Genomic DNA, 23,181 nt, shown 5'->3' with positions numbered 1-23,181 from the left:
CCTCCGCCACGTGACTTTACGAGTGCTACGTAAATTAAAGAAGCTGAGCAGGACACGTTCGCCAGTCGCGCTCACGTGAGGAGGCAGTCGTGTGTTTGTCTGACTCTTAGCTGTTCCTATGTTTCTCTTCGGGAACTCCATGCTTGACTTTACCTTTTTGCCGCTCTGGACTCTGACTATATGTTTAAGTACGGCTGTCTGGACACCCTTAAAAGGTAAGTTCATCACGCTGCTATTGACTGTTAACTGCATTCATTCATTCACATTTCCACCGGTGCGTTAATAAGATAAATGAAATGAAGTTAATTAAGTCGCGACTTTGTCCATTGTTCTAGGCCTACTGATGGTTTTTAGTGTCTATAAACTGAAAATAATTGTTCGGTTCAGTAACTTTAAGGATTTACTGGAAGTTATAACATGGATGTAGGCCCATGTGTGGAGGATATTATCAGCGGTAGGCCTAATATCAATTAAGTTGAGCCACTCATTGCTGTTAAAGCCGTAAAACTATAAGTAACTTAACATAACAAACAGCTGCTGCTGTGGTTAGGCTACTTAAAACGACTAGAAATCGGGAAGGAATAGGCTTATTTAATTGATTGATTTTTTTTATAGAGCAAAATAAGTCAAACAATAATCTGTGTAATGTTAAAGAAAACAAACAGACATCTTCGTTTTACTCACATGTACAGAAATATTACTAATACTTTTCAATCTGGATTCAGGTCGTCGCTTCAGGTTGATTGGAAAGAGGGACTTGCATATAAATATAAGTGATATAAATCGGGTTCCCCGCGGCCCTGAATGCAGGATAAGCGGTTGCCGATGGATGGATGGATAAATCGGGTTGTAATTCATACGCCAGCTGTTAATTCATAAGTTCTTCCATAGAAACCCTGTTAACCACGTGTTGTCTGTCCCTATTATTCTCAGAGCTATGTGTGATTTAGGAGAGCAGATATACTTAGGACTGACTCAGTGGTTTATGTTACTGACAATGACTCAGTGATTATTCAATAACTGACTCAGAGGAAATCATGCTTTTCCTATAGTTAAATACAAAAGGCTCAGTGATTTTTGGGACACATGTAACCTCCTGATAACCCTTAACAAACTGAAATCAGGAAACATGAGGCCCCTGGCACAGAGAACAGATCCTGAAAAACAGGATAAAATCATCATTATATCCAGGACATGATGTATATCACAGAATATAATGCAGTAGACCTAAAGAAGGCTTTCAAACATTCTGTATTTCTTTCATTTAGTCTTCCCTCCTCTTTTGTGTCTTTTTATTTGGTTTAAATTAACCTCTTTAAATGTGTACAGGGCACCTTTTCCTGGACTTAAACTTTCTTTCAGAATCAGTCCCACATATCTGTGTTCCCTGACATCTCCAGAAAAACACTGTAATATCACAAGACTAACATCATCATTTAATCACTATTCAATCTGCTGTGCAGAGTTGATTTACATTTATTCTTTTAGCTGACGCTTTTATCCAAAGTGACTTACAGTTGCTATACATGTCAGAGGTCGCACGCCTCTGGAGCAACTAGGGGTTAAGTGTCACAGGGGGGAGTTGAACCCGAGTTGAACCCGAGTCTCTCACACCAAAGGCATGTGTCTTGTGACAGAACAAATTAACCACAAGCAGTCCAGGTGATATCTGTCACACATGTTTATTCAGCTTGTGACCCCTTGTTCCTTTTTATTTTTGGTGATATAATCATGCATAAATATTTCCCCTTGTCTTACTTGACAATAAACTGAAAATATTATCTGTCATTTAAAAAAGCTTTTAAAAAGTTTGAAATACTTTGGCCTTCAGGAAACTGTAGTTTCCATTTTCACTATTTTCAAGACTCAGTGATTAATCAAGAAAATAACCAGCTGATTAGTGATGGAAATTAGTTGCAGTTATTATTAGCGGGAAATTTGGTAGAAATTTACCGAAACACTTTGGTTAATCATAATAAAATGAACACACAGCAGATCAGAGTTCAAGGTTTAAATTTTCCTCCTTTTTCCAGGTCAGCCTCGTGTGATCGGGTCACTTCAGCCAATCATCGCTGCTCCGGGTGATGACGTCATCCTGCCGTGCCACCTGGATCCTGCTTACAATGTGGAGGATCTGACGGTGGAGTGGTCGAAGCCAGATCTCAAGCCCGACCCCTCTGATCGTCTGAGCCGGGTCGACTACGTGCACGTTTACAGGGACGGACGTGAAAACCTGGACATGAAGCTCCAGTCGTACTTCGGCAGGACGATGCTGTTCACAGACAAACTGAAACGTGGAAACATTTCTCTGAAGATCACCAACGTGACGCCGGCTGATGGAGGGAGATACAAATGTTTCATCCCCAAGTTAAACAGCCAAGTGAAGGAGTCGATTATTCTACTTATTGTTGGTGAGTTTGTTTAGATGCTGATGGTCCAGATTGCAACACAAGGCAGAACTTTACTGTCAAAATGTAGTGAACATAGACGATTTCTGCACACAGGAAAAAACAGACATCTGTAGAAGTTAAAGGATCATTTTGTCAACAGCTTATGTGACCATTCTCCTATAATGGTTGTTTCTTTTTAATATTGTGGTGTTAATCTTTTAAATCTGTTTTTTCAGATCCAAACTTTGTAAAATCCTCGACGACAGAGACGCCGCTGCTTCCCACAAATGTCCAAACTCCTGATCCAAAGGAGGAGACTCATGTTAAAGGTGAGGAGACGGTTCAACTCTGTGAGGAGGAGAGAAAGAATTAACATTATTAGTGCTGAATCAAACTCAGATTTTTGTATTTGTTGTATTTCAGTTACTGTAACTTCTCTCTATCTCTCTCTTTTTTTCACATCAGGTGGTCGATCCCGTCTGGGCATTTGGACCCTGGTTGTTTTCTGCATCTTACTTGTCCTCAGTGGTGGAGTCAGTGGACATTTTCTTAAACACAAGCTTAAAAAACTAAATGTGAGTCAGAACTGATCCTGTAAATCAGACCAGACTTTTCTGGACCCCAGACGAGCCACTTCCAGCCAAGGTGTCTTCCTAAAGAGCTTGTTGGTATTTGATGTTAACGTTCTGCACTTCTCCCCCTCTTGGATCTTCCTCATCAGATCAGGGATTCAGACCAGCATCACCTCCAGCCACAAGTGGATCCACTGGATCAGCAGGAGGGAGCTCTTCATGATGGACACAGATTACCATCAGAAGGAAAATGAACATCATGCTGTTTTGAAGATGACTTGAAACTAGGGACTCATTAGTAAAGTCTTTACTGAGGTAATCAATCAGGTGACAAATAGGCTCATTTTACTATTGATTTCTGTACAATCTGCCTTTTTTTGCAACCAGTGGCGTTGCCCCCTGCTGGACGTTAGAAATCAATAAGAATGTATTCACAGAGCACTTTAAACATCCAAATAGGAGACAAAGTGCTGTACAGAAATGTAAATAAGAGACTAAATACATAGCTCACATAACGCAGAATATACAAGTAAAAACACCAACAACCATACAATAAAACAATAAAATCAATACAATCGAGGGAGGGGGGTAAAATTCTAAAAATGTCAACTTCAGGTTTCAAAGGCCAGGGAAAAGAGGTGGGTTTTAAAAACAGAGAGTGAAGATGTCTGTCTGATGGGCAGAGGTGGATCATTCCACAGTGTAGGAGCTGCAAGAATAAAGAAATACAGATGAAGAATCAGACCAGATAGTATTATTTTTTATTTATTTATTTACATGGAGCAATAAGGAGCTGGGACTGTTACTGAATGTTACACTGTGGCGGCGGAAAACAGACTTGGAGTTGCCGCAAAGTAAACAGCGACATGCACAGTACAAGTGTAGGCAGATAAGTGTTATTTGCACGGTACAGAATATTTCAATAAATATACCAAATCAAAAACTCTGTCAGTAGCTTCGTGCGTCTGCTTTACATGACGTATGAGACCCAATCAGAGTGCCGAGCGTGCGCGTCTGCGTCATCGTTTATAAAGTCCTCTGTTTTTGCCCGTCTTCACTAAAACGCCCTCCGGAGTTTCAAAACGAAAAACAGAGTCGGCAACTTTTCCAAAGGTCTTCGTTTTCGTTGCTTTTGTCTGGACGGGAGTTGCAAACGTAGCAATAGATCTCAGTTTTAAAACGAAAACACAGTGTGGTGGGTCAGAAGTTGATCGGCTGACCTGAGGGTTTGCACCTCACAAACTAGTTCTTGTAGACATTGGGTGTAAATATTTAGTTACAACATACCTCTTACTACAAAACCAAAGGCAAAAGGGTGCCCACACAATAAATATTAGGCAGGTGGTCATGATGTTATGGCTGCTCGGTGTGACACAGCTAAAAGTGTTAAAACAGTGTGATCCAGAAGAGGATCATGTCTCATTTGTTTATGGCTATTTATGTTCAAAATGAGGTCAAGTCTTCCCCAGTGATGGTGTGACTGCATGTGTGAGCTCAAATAAAACCTTTTTAATATACAGAATTCAAGCTGCAGATGTCTGAAACCTTTCGGAGCTAAATTTACTTTATAAGGAAAGAAACTCTCACTGGAGTTATGTTTTTATACCTACATTGTTCTTTTGTTATTGCTATTCAGCATTAGTCAGATGTTTCCATACAATGTATTCCAGAAACAGCGCACACACACATCCTTTATTAATGATGTTTTTTCATGGTTGTATTGTTTTTTTTATTTGAAACACTGAAATACAAGTTGGTCTTGTTTCCTGATGTTGAACATTAAACGACCTGTTGCACTTTAAATTAGTTTATAAGACTTACCTCTTGTGTTGCCTTGTGTCTTGAGTACAAATCTGAGAAAAATTCAATGTTTGTTAGTAGATTATGTTTTAGAAACATTTTGATTTTGTCCAGTACGTTCAGGTTACGTAAAGTGGAACTTTGTGCAGTATTATCCTACAGGAGCCAAAATCACATTTGCAAATGACTACAGTGTGTCGATTTTATTGTTCAAGATTGTATAAGGTTTACTTCTTGTGTTATGCTTTGAAGCTCTGAGTTTCTGTTCAAGTTACTTAAAATATTTCTACAGCATTTGTGTACTATTAGTATTCTATAGTAGCCAAATAAATCTCATTTAATACATATAAAATACTTTATTGTCCCCGAAGGGAAAGTTGTTTTGAATTGGTCTGTTCTGCAGCTTCGCAAAACTATATAAAATAGAATGAAATAATCTCTCAACACATGCTCTCATATCTCAATATAAATATATATATATATACACACCACACACACACAACATGCATGCCTTCTCACAATGGCCGCATCTGAAGGTGCAACACATTCAGCCTGCATTGACCACAATGAATAAAGAATAATAAATGTCGCACAGCCAAACTGCGTATTGGACATTGACAGATTGTTCAACAATTATGGAAAACATCTACATTATATGCTAGTCTTGATACAGTGTCTCACAAGTGAGTACAACCCACACATTTTTTGTAAACATTTGTAACACTGAAGAAATGACACTTCAATGTAAAGTAGTGAGTGTACAGTTTGTATAACTATAAATTTTCTCAGTACTATACATTGTAGTAAAGTGTCATTTCTTGAGTGTTACAAATGTTTACAAAAATGTGTGGGTTGTACTCACTTGTGTTTGTACCTGACATGTGATCTGTGATTTGGACTGTACTGTCAGGTTACCATACGAAGCTGTAATACCATAACTTAGAATACTCTCCAGCACTGCATGATAAAACAACTACATACATTATTGTTTGACTCCGTACACTAAGTCTATGTAAAAACTGCATCCTCTGTTGTAGTCTGGAGCAGAGACCCATCAACATCAGCTTTCCAGCTGAGTGCATTGTCATTATGTACACCAAGACACTTATAAGAGCAAACCTGAGTGACGGGTATGTCGTTGATGACCACAGGCCTGGGTTCACTGACGGCCTCTGGGTCAAACAGCATCTCTTCAGTCTTGGTCACATTCAGCACAAGATAGTTGTCGTCACACCACGGAATAACTTCCTAAGTTTCTGTATGATAAGCTGCTGGATTGTTTTCCTTGTGCATAAGGTCGAGTGTTGCTGTATCAGTTGTTAGAGTGGAGTCACTAGTCATGTCCTGACCTGGGCTCAGAGAGAGCATTGTTTACTCTAACCTGCTGAGTGTGGTTTGTTAAAAATGTTTAGTTCTAGTTGAGACTAAAAAGAGTTAATATTCATGCGCTTCAGTTTCTGGATGAGCATGTGAGGCTGCAGAGTGTTAAAAGATGAACTAAAATCAATAAACAAAGTGCCTGCATAATGCGTCATCTCTGCCACCCACCTGCTGACAAGAAAACTGAAAGGGATCTGAAAACACACCAATATCTTGCTTAAGAAATGACACCATTATCCTCTCAAGACATTTCAGGACAATAGATGTCGGAGCCACAGGACTGAAATTATTATTCACCTTTGGCTAAGGTTTTTTAGGTAAAGGTGTAGATACTGATTTCTTCCACAAGGTGGCGATGGTGTGTGATTGTTGAAAGATGGGGCACCATGCAGGTGATGCAGATACTCCCTCCAGCCCTGAGGCCTTCTTAGTACACAAGTCTTGAAAAAGTTCTGTAAGTGGGGATGAGGTGACCTGTGTTGTGGTTTGAGATAGACAGTTTAGCCCTGCTCACATAGGCATCCTTCAGGTTTCCATAGCACTTATCAAGGACCACTCTTGTGCCCAGTTTAACATAGTGTTGCAAAACCTGTATGGCCTTCATAAGATGAAGACTGGGGCCTCTGGTGTGTGTAAAGTAACTGTTGGTGTAAATTAAAGTGTGTTGATGTCATTGTGCTGTGTGACTTGCTGCAAAGTTAGCTACATTATTTGAAGCATGTTTTGCTTTGTAAATAAAATATAATTTACTAATGATTATGTCTGATATTTGAGTTCACCACGCTCTTAGACTATATTAATTTATGATTTGACTTTGTGGCTCTCAACTAACATGAAGTGCCACACCTCTGTTTATGAGCAAACTGAAAGGTACTTTAAAAAGCTAGAAACCCCCCCTAGCAACATGCCACTGAAATAAACAATGTTACGCCATCACGTCACCTAGGAACTGAGCAGGACTCGTTCACCAGCCGAGCTCACATCAGGAGGTAGTTTTGTATGATTGTCTGAGGTGTTTTTATGGTTCACTTCGGGAACTTCGTGCTTGTCTTTAGGGCTACCTTTTGTCCACTCTGGACTCTCACTATATTTTTGAGTATAGTGGTCTGGACGAAGCCTGTTGAAGGTGAGTTCATTCATTCATTCATTCATTAATATTTCCACCTGAGCGATAACCAGTTAAATAAAGATCAATAAAGTTAAGGTTACTCATGTGGTCTACCAATAGTTTAGTGTCCTTTAACTGAAATTTTACCTGAAAATAATTGTTATAATCAGTAACTTTCAAACATTGATGTGATGTGTGTATCAACGTAACATAACAAACAGCTGCTGCTGTAAAATGACTAGAAATTGGACAGGTTTGATTGATTAATTACAATTAGCAATAACATGTAGAATAATCTATAACCTGTTACAGAAAACAAGCAGAACACATTTGTGTTTTACATCTATGAACAGATAGGCCTATGCTATGTTTAATTTTAACGTTGGCTTCAGGGGAATGCTGGCTTAGTTAATTCTTTTTCACCCTGTTACCAACGTGTTGTCTGTCATATTATTCACAGAGCTATGTGCGATTTTTTTCTGTTTAATTATCCAGATATTTGTCCATATAAATAATTTGATGATGACTAGTTAATGATGATTCAATAGGCTTTTCCTTTTACTGTCACATGAGCGGAAAGTTTAGTTGTTATCTGTAGGATCAGGGCTTGGTAGGATTGGTCAGCATTTTTCAGAAGACTGAAAAAGCTGGTTCAGTCTTCTGTCAGCTGATCGCAGTTAAAATAGAGTGACTTTACAAAAGGTGGCATGTTGGGGTTGTTTTTCCAGATTTTTGGGACACATCCAACTTCCTGATAAGCATGACAGTTAAAATGAAAACATGAAACATAAATACGGTTCTGCAAGATACCAAGTCAGGACTCAACTTTAGTTTTGGTAAGATATTTGCATCATTAAGATTGAAAACTTCATAAAAATGTAATTAAATAAGAATACTGTCACAAATCAACTTAAGTTTGGGGCTGTTGGTTATATAAAACAATTTGAAGAATTTTAAAGACTTTCAGCTTCATTAAACTGCAATTTTCACAATTTTTTTTACTCAAAGATTAGGCTAATCAAGAAAACAACTAAGATTAATCAGTGATGTAAATAATTGTTAAAGGTTCAGTGTGTAAGTTCTACTGACATCTAGTGGTGAGGGTTTTGAATTGCAGCCCCCCTCCACTACCCAAGCAAACAGTAAAGCTAAGGTGCCTGAGACAGGACAAAGATGTCATCTATGAGATAAAAGAGATTTCCAGTCAAGAAAATAGGATTCTTTTAGATATATTAAGAAATTATATAAATTATGTAAAACCATATGTTTGTTAGAATATTATTGTTACTTTTTCATTAATAAACAACAGCCACATGAAGAAATGAAGTGCTACATGATGTCTCATACTCCTGTAATACATTATTTTACATCTCTGGAGTGTTGGCTTATCTGGACTAACACACCAAAGTAAATTCTCAAACACTATCACATCTAGTGCATCAAGTATGACCACTGACAGATAACAGGACAATGTAAACCTCACTGTTATAAACCACATAATAGCCTACATGAAGTTTACAAAGGCATAGTCAGTTGAGGATCAAGGCTCCTCTCACTTTGCTAAATTAGATAAGCAATCTGCAAATATTACCAAAATGTCTTTTTGAAATTTTTGAAATACAACAGAAACACAAAGTCGTACTGACAGCCGTAATTCAGCTTGTGGTAAAATGGTGCAACATTTTTAATGGGCATCTAGCATGTGAAAGTAAAAATTACATATTTGTGTGCACATGTTTTGTTAATGCAAGTATTTATTATTGGTCACTTGATAAGCACACGGTCTTGTTACATTTCACCATTAGCAGTAAAAACAATTACATGTTTTCCACCAGGGCAGTAAAATGTGAAGTTTAGCTGCTGATCTGAGCTTCGATGCTGTAAGCTGCCGTTTTATTGCCAATTAGTGATCAGCTGATTTTCACAAAGGTAACATACAAAGCCAAAAACAGAGCGCTGGAGAGAGAGAGAGAGTAACTACATGAAATTAATCCAACTAACATGACACCACAAGCCAAAGCACAGTGCTGGAGAATAAACCAATCCAACAAACAACAAATGTTTTTCTACCAGGGCACTAAAGGTTTAGCTGGCTGATGCTTCCATGCTCTAAGATAATGTTACCGTTTTATTGCCAATTAATGTTACTGGTCAGCTGATTGTCTCGCTAATGTAACTGGCAAAGCCAGAACAGGCTGGAGAATAAGTAGGCGCCATGAAATTAATCAATATTTCACACCACTGACAGGGGAAACATGGCCAGCTTCTAGCTAAAGCTATCAAACAACCGTTTTCATTTGCATCACTAAAGTCTGACAAACAAAGTCCACCTTACCTGTCCAACAGAAAACAGACAACTTCAGCTCTGCTTTGAAAACATCTGTCCCACATTAACGTTATAATCTTCCATCTGGAAAATCCACAAAATCCGTGATTTCTGCCGTCAGCTGTCTGTCCCGACTCCGTCTGGCTGTCGGCTCTCATGCTAAATAACACGTGTGCTCCTTCAGTTGTCCGAATGTCACTTCTCTTCTTACTCCTAATAAACCAGAGGACTATTCAGAGACTGTATATTAATATTATTATTAGTCCCTCTTCTACTTCTTTGTATGTATTCAATGTAGTGACAGGCGTCTACACTACCGGAATTACACAAGCAGAAGAAGAACGCCATGATGATGAAACGTGCTCTGTGGTGCTGTTTGTTCGTTGACGGCTACGGTAGAAACATGATGACAAAATACAGCGACCTCCACAGCAGGGGGTGCCCGCGGTTATGTAGATAAAAAAGTCTCATTCTAAGCTAATAAAAACATAATGGTTCATTATGTAAGGTCTTTATACACCACTGAAAACATAGTTATGGATCTTTATATTGCATTTCTGTCAATAGAGCATCAGAAATATTACACACTGGACCTTTAATTACAGCTCTAGATTTATAAATCTCATACTTAGACTATAATCTTCTTTATTAAGTAAATAACAGCTCCTGTTACTGGAAATGTTTTGGAAGCAAATCAGAATCCAGACTTCACTCTCTTTTCAGGAGATTTCTATTTTCCCCCCATTTCTCAGGTCAGCCTCAGTTGATCGGTTCATCTCGGCCAATCGTGGTCTCTCTGGGTGATGACATCATCCTGCCGTGTCGTGTGGAGCCTCTGCTCAACCTGGAGGACCTGACGGTGGAGTGGTGGCGTCCCGACCTCCCGCGTGACCCCGAAGATCCACTGAGTCCGTACAAGCATGTTCACCGTTACCGTGACAACCACGATGTAGAGGACATGAAGATGTCGTCATACGCTGGGAGGACGACGCTGTTCAAAGACGAGCTGAAACACGGAAACGCTTCACTCAAGATCCTCAACGTGAAGCTCTCTGACCAAGGAAGCTACAGATGTTTCATCCCACAGCTGGGGAGGGCTACGATTATTAGGATTGTTGTCGGTAAGTTTCTTTAGATTAATTAACTCTGCTGCTGAAATAAACATTTTATAGTTCACTTACAGATTATTCTCACAAACAGTATTTAATTTTTACAGCGTACATTTTTCTAGGTTTGGCAGTAGCTCATTCAGACTTCACCACACTTTTTTTAATATGGAGGGTTTTCAGCTTTATTGCTGAAACATCATTGAATTAAGTCTGTTGGATTTCATTTAAAGGGCTCAGCCATAATTGTTCAAATCGACTGAATCGGGAGATTTTCACACCAGCGGCTGTTAACTCCTTCAAAGTTTGCTACATTTTAGTTTTTTCACCTGTTTTTTTCTTTTTGGCTTTTTTGCTGAAACACGTGTTGACAGAAATAAAGTCATTGGAAAAGGAAGCTGGGGTTTAGACTAAAGAGCAGGGAACCTTGGGACGATCCACCCAGCCAGATCAACCGGACCAGGCACCACGTCCGGTGGACAAAATGGGACTCGGGCTGCCAGGCAACGGGAAATCAGAGACAGCTGAGCCCACATCTTTACAGAGACCTGCTCAATCCACATCCTGGATCAGGCACTCTCCAGGAGGAGCTTGTTCTGAGCTGACAGAGAGAAGGACTCCGGCTAGATGAGAGGTGTCTGTTTACATCAATGACGCTTGGTCAAGTCAGCCTCACAGAGCTGCTAGCATGAATGTCGACTCTTAGTCAAAAAGTCAAAAACAGACATCTGTAGAACTGAAAGGATCACTTTGTCAACAACTCATGTGAGAGTTGTCCTGTGAATGGTTGTTTTTTTTTAATATTGTTTTATAAATCTTTACACATCTTCATTTCTTTCAGATCCAAACTCTGTTAAGACCTGGGCGACAGAGATGTTGCTGCTTCCCACAAATGTCCAAACTCCAGATCCAAAGGAGGAGACGGATGTTAAAGGTGAGGAGACGGTTCAACTCTGTGAGGAGAGAAAGAGTTCACATAATTAGTGCTGAATCACACTCAGATTTGTATCTATTGTATTTCAGTTACTGTAACTTTTTTCTCTGTTTGACTTTTTTCACATCAGGTGGTCGATCCCATCTGGGATTTTGGATCCCAGCTGTGGCTTTCTGCATCTTACTTGCCCTGGGTGTTGGAGTTGGTGCTGGATGTGTGTTTAAACAGAAGTTTCACAAAGTAAATGTGATGGAGAAGGAAAGCAAACAACTATTACCAGTATGATGTCACTCCAGACGAGCCACTTCCAGCCAAAGTGTCTTCCTAAAGAGCTCGTTGGTATTTGACAGAGGTGTGGACTCGAGTCACAAAAATTATGACTTTAGACTCGACTTGACAAAATCAAAGATGACTTGCGACTTTGACTTTAACACCAATGACTCGTGACTTCACTTGGACTTGAGCCTTTTGACTTGAGCTGACTTGACACTCCCCATGCCCGAATATAAATTATGATATTAACTTGCGCAGCGCATCAACATAGCGCGGTGCTCAATTAGACTGGAGCGTGTGGCTTCCTCCAGCAAGAGGGAACAATTACCGACCGTCCGAAGCTCCGCGATCTCCTGTCCCTGGCCCTGTACGCCCCAGCGACCCAGTCCCTCTCCGGTACCTACAATGGGTTGTGTAGCAGGGCTACTACCGGCGCGCTGTGAACCGTTCGTGATCGTTCCCTCTGGCTGGATGAATTTTACGCATAATTCATGGTCAACAGCTAGGGCCCTGACGCAGCGCCACACAACTTTCTAAATTCCTCCATCTCACGGAGAAAAGAAAGGCCAGGTTGAAACAGTGTAGAGAGAAAAAAGTTAATTAATATAAAACGATAATAGCGAACCTCTCCACACACACACACACACACACACACACACACACACAGACACACACACACACACACACACACACACACACACACACACACACACACACACACACACACAGACACACACACACACACACACACACACACACACACACACACACACAGCCCCCTCAGTGACCCATCCGTCACCCAAATCTGTCAACTTGGGGGAATCTGTGCTGCTGTCGTCCTCTTGCACTCTAGATGCTGCTTAAAGTTAATAATGTTGGATTATTGTTTCTTATTTCATGGGCTATATGAGATTTTAGAGTAATGCATATAATAGTTTTTAAAAATAACGCATTACATTTTAGAAGTTCAGTAGTTTGTTTCCTAAGGCAATGAGTAATCCTGTTAAATAACTGTGATCTCAATATTGACCAAAATAATTAGCAGCCCTACATGAACATTTAATTTAATTCATGAAATTATAGAACATTTGTTGTGTGAAACTGCGCCTCTAACTTCTTTCTGTACAGGTTAATGCTTCATTCAATACATTTCTTTTTATTTTAACATATAAAAACTTTTGAAATGGTTTTACATTTGGTGAAGACCACAATATGACTTGTTTAGGACTCGAAACTCAATTTTAAGACTTGGACTTGTTGGTCCTTGACTTGAGACTTGACTCGGACTTGCCAGTCATGATCGGTCTGGACTTGGGACTCGACTTGGGACTTGAGTGCTAAGACTTGAGACTTGACTCGGTCCCACCTCCAGTATTTCATGTTAATGGAGACGAGAGCGTTCTGCACTTCTCCCTCTCTTGGATCTTCCTCATCAGTTCAGGGATTCAGACCAGCATCACCTCCAGCCACAAGTGGATCAGCAGGAGGGAGCTCTTCATGATGGACACAGATTACCATCAGAAGGAAAATGAACATCATGCTGTTTTGAAGAAGACTTGAAACTGGCGACAGAGACCATAAACGCATTAGGAAAGTGTTTACTGAGGTATTAAATGTGGTGAGATAAAAATTTTTACGATACAACTTTTTAGCAACCAGTGGAGTCCGTTAGAAAGAATGCAGCCTTAAGGCACTTTCACATTATTGGCTTCACTTTTCAGACATGGAAGTACCCGCTTCTCTCAACCCATCATCAGTGGCAGGATCACTTTGAGACTTAGTTTTTAAGAGAAAGACTTTTTTTTCCTTTTTTTCTCAAATTCCCATCAGTCATTTTCAACTCTTTCAGTGGCAGCCAGAGATGACAGCTATTTTACCTCAAAGCAACACATGATGGACAAAAAAGACAGCAGAAGGGGTGGTGATGACACATGCTGTCATGATTTGGTCTTGTCTGCTTTGTGTTTCTGTGTCTTGATCCTTGTTTTAGTCTGTTTCTCTGTCATATTTGGAGTCTGTCTGTGTTGTCAGTTATTTAGTCAGCTTGGTCTGTTCTGTGTTTAGTGTTTTAGTCCTGTTTGTTTCTGTTTAGGTATGTCTTGTCAGTTCAATCTGAAAACGTTTTGCACCAGTTTGCCGCGTTTTCGGATTGAACGACATGTTTCCTTATAACGTTGTGCAACGGGCTTCGAGGTATGTTTTCTTCTTTTTGGTGGGCGTGTCTCAGGTGTTACCCAGTCAGCTGTGACAAGTTTGTAAACACAACGGTGTTAAAAAGGCAGGGAAATGCATGTGTGGAAATGGGTGTTCAAGGCACCCTGTTTCCGTCAAAAAAAACACGTTTTGCTACGTTTTGTCAGTGCTGAACTCGCCCCTGGTGTTAGTTCATGCCCGGCATCCTGTCTGACTGATTACCCATCTGTGTCAGCTTCATTCTGCCTGCTTGTGTTCCCAGTCTTGATTGCCTTGTGTGTTCTACCTGTTTGCTCTCCCGCACAGGTCGTTTACGAGAGTATAAATGTTTGTCAGTACTGTTCATTCTCTGTCGTATCATCATCGTGTCGAGTTTATTCCTGTTGTGGATTTACGTGTTGCACTACAGCCCTTGGACTTTCTTTGATCTGTGATTCTTCAATAAATGTCACAAACTACACGCTAATCTCCGGTGTCTTCGCTAAATTGAAAACATTGAAAAACTCACTAATTCTTCTGTAGAGATCAGTTGTGAGAACAACATACCTCTCACTACAAAACCTTGTGCCAATATTATTATGGGAAGAAGGCAAGCCGGTGGAGGCGGTGTGAAGCTTTGGGCAATGTTCTGCTGGGAGACCTTGGTTTATGTGGATGTTAGTTTTACCACCTATACCTAAGCATGGTTGGGGACCATGTACTCCCTTTCATGGAAAACATGGAAAGCAAAAATGGTTCAGGAATGGTTTAAGGAACACAACAAGTTCAAGGTATTTTTGACCTTTGTCCTCCAAATTTCCCAGATTTCCGCATCTGTGGGGTGTGCTGGACAAACAAGTTTGATCCATGGAGGCCCCACTTTACAACTTACAGGACTTAAAGGATCTGCTGCTAATGACTTGGTGCCAGATATCACATCGGACCAGGACTGTTTTGGCAGAAACCCATTTTTTCTCAGGTTTGTTTAAGATACAAGTACTTCTTTATTTGTCATTCTACAACACTGGGCTGCACAAATAAATGAAAGTTGTAGCTCTGTTCACATTTCACGCAGAACAAATATTTAAAATTAGAATAGACATGTTAAAAAGTTATGTATAACGTCAAAGTAATTTTATTTGTCATATACACCTAATAACATGGCATCAGAAAGCATCGCTGTGCCACCACCACGCTTAACTGTGTTCTTATCAGTGCTTCATTCTTCCTCCGGACATACTGCTGTTGCCACCAAGTCTTGCTGCAGGTTTTTTGCAGTGACTCATATGATCTAGTTGCAGCCATTGTTTCCTTTTCTGCAATGTCCAGGTAGTGTACTCTGAACTTGCAAACTATGCTTCCAACGGTGTCTCTAGGAACATTCAGCGCCTTCACTATCTTTTGGTATCCTGTTCCTTGTTTGTGAAGGGCGATGATCTCTTAACTTTTTTGACCATTCTTTTGACCATATTTCTAACACGCAGTCCAACACGACACTCAACAAACCCCTAGTTCAGGTATTTCGTGTGTTCCAGCTCAAGCACCCCTGGTGCAACTAATAAAGCCTGTTATTCGTTGCATCAACACCTGTTTAGCATATTTGTGCTGTTGAGAAGGATTCTATTATAATTTTGAGACTGGAGAAGTCATTACAAGTTGCATTTTCAGGTGAATTTGGGAACAACTTGATGCATTTTTTGTGTTTAGCTATTTCACTTGCTTTTGTTTAATTTGTTCATTGCAAGTGTGAGAGTGAGTCTGGTAGAGCGTGACCTGATGTTCTGGTAACGCTCTACCAGAAGGCCGCATTGTGAACAGACCATTGTGGTCTTTTATGATGCTTCATGCTTTTCTAAAGCAACGCATGAGGTCAATGCCTTGCACAGAGAGAAGATGGCATCCGATGATATGCACGGCTGACTTGTTTGTTTCTGTACACTTATAACTGAAAAAAAGCCAGTCAGCAGGATGAGTAAAAGGTGAATTCCAGGTTATCATTCACTTGCTTAACAATCTTTTACAGAGAAAACTTAACATGTGGCAGGAAAAAAAACATTTCGATAACAGACCATAGACTGTATAAATGGACTTAAACATTATTTTAACAAACTGAAATGCAATATATTTACTATATTTTGAAAGCAGTTAGCAAATGTAGAATGCTAACATTTGCTATTTTGCACTAAATTGTAGTTCAGAGTAAAATATACAATGTTAAATATGCGAAATATGCGATTGATACTGATGGCTCAACAACGTCATGCCAGGAAGCTGCCTAGACCACCCTGTTTGTTGTAAAGTGATTTACGATGACCCAGAAATAACAATAGCTTGTGGAACGCATGCCTGAACGTTTCACATCTACACAGAGGAAGTGGCGAGCAGACCATGTACAAGTGAGGCGTGTGTCAGCAGCAGCAGGAAAGGATGAAGGTCGCTGTGTTCTGTCTCAGCCTTTGTAAGTAGCATGTTTTCCTCTCTGTGCTTTGACTTAACAGTAGATCTCAAAGGAAGTTTTATTGGTTAAAACTCATCAGATAAAAAGAAATGTCCTGAATCTTCTCTTCTCTCTCTGCTGTGTGTTTTTTTTCAGGTGTGTTTCATTCACGTACCTCATCTGATACCAGAGAAGAAGGTAACCAGCTCGTTACATACGGTAGTTTTTGTGTGATTTTGTATGCTCTACTAAAATAAAGAACTATAATAAAGGACAGTAAAAGGAAGCCAGAGTCACAAACCTTTGACATTGAGTTGTTTAAGAAGAGGCCGCAGCAGGAAACTGTGGCTTCTATATCCTTCAAAGTAGAGAGTGACATGAGTGACTCTGTGAGATGCAGCTTTATCTTGTTTTAGTTTCTATTATTATGGTTTAGCTCTCACGGCAGCTTCTTATATGTCTGGTCTTCGTGGTTCCACTTTCACAAATGTGCTTCTTTTCCTGTTAATTATATTTATTTTTATTTGTAATATTGTTGAGCTTTGTACTGTTGGTTAGACAAAAGAAGCATTGTGAAGGTGTCATTTCAGGCTCTGGGTAACTATGACGGCACTATTTTCAGAATTACGAAAATCGATTAATGTAGAAAATAATCAGCAGATTAATGTCATGGTTTTGGGTTTTCTTGTCTTATTTTCTTTTTCAATGCCTTTTCCCCTGTTTAGTTTTGTTTATTCTTATGTCTATTTTCATGTTCAGCTTATTTCCATTATCACCATTTCTGTTTCTTTCCCTCAGTTCTTCGTCCTGTGTCTTAGTTCATTCAAACAGCTTCTCTGTTTTCGTTCTGTGTCTTAGTTCTTAGATCTGTTTAATACTTTGTTGTTTCCTGTTTAGATTTTACATCTATTCTGTTTTCTGTTTCCTTCATCCTGGTCAGTTGTCGTTTGTCTTCTTGTCGGTATGTCTTGTCCATGTCTTCATCTATTTCGGTATTTTAATAGTAGTAGCCCCCTACGTTCACTGCCTGTCTGTATCAAGTAAAATTTTTGTCTGAATGCTATGTCGATTTACTCACTGTGTTTCAGTGTCGTGCTTTGTTTCCTGTTTTGTTTTGTAGTTGTCTGTGACTAGTTTTGATTCCCGTTCTGTTTCATTACCTTGATGTCTTACACCTGTTCTGCTTTCCTGCCCCGCTCGTTTGCTGTTGTATTGTCATGCGTTATGTTGTCTGTAACTCTGTCGGATCTTTTGTTGGCTGTGTCTGTGCCTCACTTCAGCCCGCTGAAGTTTTGATTATTGTTTCCGTTCTGAACCCTGGGATTTATTTTTCGTCTCAGCGTTTGGATTTTCTGTTTCTGGATATTACTTTTTGGTTACCTTGACTCTGCCACACTTGTTACGTTTTTGTTTCAGTACTCATTCTGCCGGCTCTGTGTCTTGCATTTGGGCCATGTTCCTGTCTGCACTTGGCGTAAACCCTGACAATTAATCCATAATGAAAATAATCAGTATAGTTAGCTAAAAATGAGCTCCACCTCAACAATTACAGCAGTAAAATCCTGCTTTTTGTTTCTGCAATACTTTTACGTTTAATACTTTCAGTACATTTTCTTTCAGTACATTTTCCTGGTATACTTACATACTTTTACTTTTACAGGACTTTTACTTGTAACAGAGTATTTTTACAGTGTGGAATTAGTACTTTTGCTTAAGTAAAGGATCTGAATACTTTGTCCATGACCGAAACACACTTGAATTATTATTGAAGGGGCAACCTGTTTATAATAACATTATTTAATAAATTGTAAAGAAGGTGACAAGCTTGCTGAGCATCCGCACATCAGGCAAGTGCTCCTGTTTGTTCACGTCTACAAAGTCTTCTGTTTGCTTAAGTAGCATATAAAAGTCTCACTTTGGCATCATGTGTCTGTTTCTTGCAGCCGCTCTGAGCGTCCTTCCCAACAGATCCCAGTTCTTTCAGTACGAGTCTGTCTCTCTGAGCTGTGGGCAGCAGGTAATCTCTTCTGAGTGGAGCGTTAAGAGGAACACATCCAAAGACACAAATGAAGAGTGTTTCAAATTCTGTGGAAGAAAATATGAATCCCACTGCTTCATCGCTGACCTTTACCCATCAGACACTGGAGTGTACTGGTGTGAGTTTGCAGCAGGAGAGCGCAGTGAAGCCGTCAGCATCACAGTGACCAGTGGGTTTAAACATTTACCTCCATATGACACAAAATGGTTGCTGGCCTCCATAACTACGTAGGCTTACTGTTTCTAATTCTCAAAAGCAGGTTGGGGGCATCTAGTTTAAGAAGGAAATAAAAAACCGCAGCATATGTTCGATGACAAAAAAACTTCTTGTGGTGAAACAGACTGTCCTCTCTCAGTAGCAAAGGTAGACAGAGCATGATGTTGTTATGAGGCCACATAATGTTTTGACTTGAGTTGTCAAATTATTTTATGGATACCACACTCTACCTTTACTATTTCTTCTGTTTGTATGTCCCACAGTGTGTGCTGTATCAAATGATCGGAGTCAAACAATGCCTCATACTGGCAAAAAAACAATGTTATAAATGATCATGTGTAGACTCCTTAAAGCTTTGTGAGCTTAAAACGTCCTTCCTTGTTTCTGTCTGTCCCTGAGGTGGCTTTGTGATCCTGGAGATTCCTGTCCTTCCTGTGATGGAGGGTGACGATGTGACTCTGAGCTGCAGAAACAAGATACATCCCTCCAGTCTCACAGCTGATTTCTATAAAGATGGACTTCTCATCAGGAGCAGCTCTACAGGAAACATGACCATCCACAGTGTCTCCGAATCTGATGAAGGATTCTACACGTGCAAAGTCTCTGGAGATGAATCACCAGACAGCTGGCTGACTGTCAGAGGTGAGATAATAAGTTTCATCTGCTAATAACAAACTGCTTTATTTTCCAACTGAGGCCCATAAATTGAAAAGTTATTTCAGGGGGTGTAATGTGCAGCAAAACATGCACAATATTAAAACAAATTATATCACCTTGGCTTAGCTTGCTGACTATTTTCTGATTTGGGGGCACAGTTGGGTTGGGTCATCTACAACTGAACATTTAAATTAACCTTAATTTAGTATATAGTATAGAGCCGATAAATAGGCTTGCCTTCCATCCATCCATCTTCAACCAATTATCTGGGGTCAGGATGAAGGAGCAGCAGCATCAGCAGAAGACCCCAAACCTCCATTTCCCAAGTCACATTAACCAGCTCTGACGGGGGAATCCTGAGGAATTTCCCAGACCTATTCCTATTGTGGAAATTTAATCTCTCAACCTAGTCTTGGGTCTTCCCCATGGCCTCGCCCCAGCTCGACATGCCAGGGAACACCTCCCAAGGGAGGAGCCCAGGGTCCATCCTTCCCACATGCCCAAACCACCTTAACTAGATACTTTTGAAACAATGGAGCAGCGACTTCGCAGTGACTTCCACCAGAGAAATTATCAGCCTCCAGCTCTGCCTCTACCAAGAGGGTGTGTAAGTGGGATTCCTTCCAAGTGTTCCTTCCATCGCCCAATTACTCCCTCAGGAGAGTTCAAAAAAGTCCCACCCTTACTGTAAACAGCTTGGATAGTTCCGCGTTTCCCCCTCCTGAGGTTTTCCAGTAGCACTTGGTGCAAACCGAAAGTCCTTCTCCATGGCTTCTCCGAACCTCTCCCACATGAGCTGTTTTACCTCTTTCACAGCAGAGGCTGCAGCCCTTTGGGTCCATTGGTGCCTTGCAACCACCTCCGGACTCCTCTTTCATTCGGACAGTTTCCCTGACCATCGTTGTCAACCACGATGTTTGAGGGTTAATGCCCTTTGAGGAAGCTGTGGGCTCATGGTCTTACCTAGAGACTACAGCTCCTCGCTGCAGCTTCATCAATAGAAGCTTTGAACATTGCCCACTCAGGTTCAATGCCCCCAACCTCCAAAGAAATGCCAGAAAAGCTTAGCTGGAGATGTGTTGAAGATCTCCCAGACAGGGGCCTCTACCAAAAGTGTCCAGTTCACATGTGTATATGCATATTGAATAGTCCCCCCCAATCAGTAGGTGTAGGAAGGCAAACCTCTCGTCCAACTCCAACGTAGTGGCGCTCAGCCGGGCACTTGTGAGTATGGAGGTGGTTGGATCGGTCAGAAACTGAACTATTACCCATAAGTTTGTTTCCTGTGTGAAACAAAAAGTCAATACTCAACTAACACAACTCTAAGGGAAGAAAGTAACAGTATTTTAAACCAAACTGCGATGTTTTCCTAAACCTAACCAAAGATGTTACATGACATTAACAACTGAACATTGCATACGTATTATTTCTAACTTGACACGGAGCCCTACATGTCGAAAAATAATGCTAAAAGGGTACACAGGGCATTAAAAAGTGACACCAAGGTTTCTTGACCAAGTTTCCACACGTGACAAGATCAGAGTCAGAATGTGTTGGTAAAAATCAGCTGGCATAATGAGCTTTACTTTTATACTATTGCTAACAATGGCAGCAGCCTCTTGGATTGATTTCATTTAATTTCATGGACACAGGTATGTATGTCATTTGATTAGTTTTTAATGTCCCTGCAGTGTCTGAGCCAGCAGCTCCTGTAATGCGTGTCTGCAGACTGATTCATCATGTAGTTGTAGGGACTCCTTACCTGCTGTCCACCATCGTACTGGGACTCATATACAGAGACAACAGAAGAGGTGAGAACGAACTCTGCTGATTTTGTTTGGGTGGCTGTAGTTTCTGTTTTGTTCATTCTTCTACTGCTCCGTGTTTCTTCTTCTAGTAGCACTTCAGGTGATTGCAGAGGACAGAGGCCATCATGTCGTCATGGAGGTGGAATAGATTACAAGACCACAGATTTTGTATATTATAATGTTGTTATGTGTCTGTACTTTTTAACATGCATCTTTTTCATTTGGTGCTCATAAAAGAACAAAGGTTTTTTCATGGAAGTTAGTTCCCTGAGACAAAATGAGTGGCAGGCAAGGCAGGAGGGATGCTGAGTGCCCGGGGCAGAAAACAAGTTTTGGACCCAATTGCAGAACACTAAAAGCAAAATTATATGAGATGGTTTTTTAATATGATTTGGCGCCCCGACCTTTCATAGTTTACCGCTGATAAATAAACCGTAAATAAGGACAGCTGCACATGTGCATTTGTAATGATTACATTGCTATCAAAAACTAGCAAGTTGCCAGCTTTGGTAACACAGTCAAACATCAGCAATGGCAACAACAAAAGACAGCAATATTAGTAACTAGTCTAACTGTGTACACAGAAAAAGGGCCAGCTCGGTCTCTGTCTCCCACTAACGTCCGGGAGCTTCTTGCCTTGGTCACTCTCTTTAACTCTTCTTAGCTTCCTCTGTCAATGTCCTTTTCTGTCTGTTTGCCTCTGCCATTAGCTAATGTTATGTCCATAGAGGCTGCAGAGCCCAGTTATGTTGCCAGCTCAACCCTGGTTCGACACAAGCACCGCTGTCTACTGGCAGCAGCATAATGTCGCTTGAAACTTGTAAGCTAGCCAGCAACCGACACAAGAGCACTTACAGTAATGTTACCGATGTCCGAGTGTGTTATCTAGTAACTTTGCTAACGTCAAGTCTATATTTATCTGAAATCTCTGGCTGATTTTGCTCGTATCAACAACTTTGCTAACTTCAAAACAAAAAAAAAGTGCAAAAACACACAACATAGCAAGCCAGCTAATAAGTTTTTACTGTCCAACAGAAAAAAAGCCAGCTCGGCTTCTCTACTGCATCTTTTTAGCTCTTTTAGCTCACTCCACCGTGTAAAAACCTGTAATATATTTAAGCTACTCTTGTCCGGTCACTTGCAGAGCTAGCTTGATCCAAATAACTTACATTGGTTATTATATACTTTTTACTCCTTCTTATAGCTTGTAGCCAAAGAGTCGTCTTGGTGCCGTATACCATTACACTGTTGTTATGATAAATGTTCTGCCCAGGTTTTCAAAGTTACATGGCACGATATCTGGAGTAGGAGTGGCAATGAGAGAGACTCTATCACCCTATTACAAGTCAGTGTAGCATCAAAATGAGCTTGAAGATGTTATTTTAAGATAAGAATACGACATACTGTTGTTTCAAACACAGCAGGAAGTGTATACCAGTGTATTAGCAGTATTACTTTACTGGTTATTTTAGTTTATTTTATTTTTCTATTTTTCTTTTAACTGTAAGTTTAAATTCATAACTTTCTTCCTGCTGTTACCTTGTATGTTATTTTGTTTGCTATGTTTTATTTAGTTTGCTCTTGTGAAAGCACTTTGTAACATTGTTTTGAAAAGTATTCTATAAATAAAGATTATTACATATTATTACATTATTATGTGAAAATTACAAACTTTACAACTGAAGGTTGCAATAAAATGCAACTCTGGATGACAGGCACGTGAAAAACATATATCCAAAAACTCATGGATCATAAACAAACGGCGGGGGTTCAGGCAGACATACAGGTCACAGACGTCACACGACGGACTGACAAAGACTACAGTGAACAACCGGACAATATATACTGACAAACGCACACACAAGCAGGTAGGTAAATGACAGCAGGTGAGACCCATTAAGAATACAGAAGACAGGAAACAGAGCAAGACATGAGTACCCACACGGAAAATTAAGACAGGAAAC

General features: G+C 40.2%; 2 protein-coding genes across 3 annotated transcripts; both read left to right on the top strand.

The window, feature by feature from the left end:
* Positions 1-80: 80 nt before the first annotated feature.
* On the top strand, positions 81-3,704 carry LOC119913020 (myelin-oligodendrocyte glycoprotein-like). Its single transcript, XM_038732330.1, has 5 exons — positions 81-215; positions 2,034-2,411; positions 2,627-2,719; positions 2,856-2,965; positions 3,112-3,704. Exons 1-5 carry the CDS (start codon positions 119-121, stop codon positions 3,214-3,216), a joined length of 783 nt encoding a protein of 260 aa, XP_038588258.1. The 5' UTR covers positions 81-118; the 3' UTR covers positions 3,217-3,704.
* Positions 3,705-7,118: 3,414 nt separating this feature from the next.
* Positions 7,119-22,832, top strand: LOC119913028 (Fc receptor-like B). 2 transcript variants are annotated; one of them, XM_038732342.1, is made up of 10 exons: positions 7,119-7,268; positions 10,329-10,697; positions 11,524-11,616; positions 11,747-15,040; positions 16,431-16,519; positions 16,655-16,696; positions 18,442-18,705; positions 19,152-19,394; positions 21,101-21,220; positions 21,310-22,832. In XM_038732342.1, the coding sequence occupies exons 5-10, from the start codon at positions 16,489-16,491 to the stop codon at positions 21,363-21,365; spliced, it is 756 nt and encodes a 251-aa protein (XP_038588270.1). In that variant the 5' UTR covers positions 7,119-7,268; positions 10,329-10,697; positions 11,524-11,616; positions 11,747-15,040; positions 16,431-16,488; the 3' UTR covers positions 21,366-22,832. The 2 variants fall into 2 exon arrangements, with proteins under 2 accessions (XP_038588270.1, XP_038588269.1); XM_038732341.1 differs by having other exon boundaries at positions 21,307-22,832.
* Positions 22,833-23,181: the final 349 nt, after the last annotated feature.

Source organism: Micropterus salmoides, unplaced genomic scaffold, assembly GCF_014851395.1.
Source record: "Micropterus salmoides isolate LMB-PRFRI ecotype aquatic unplaced genomic scaffold, ASM1485139v1 Ms_hic_scaffold_2, whole genome shotgun sequence".
Lineage (NCBI taxonomy): Eukaryota > Metazoa > Chordata > Actinopteri > Centrarchiformes > Centrarchidae > Micropterus > Micropterus salmoides.
This window is presented reverse-complemented; position numbering and strand designations above follow the sequence as displayed.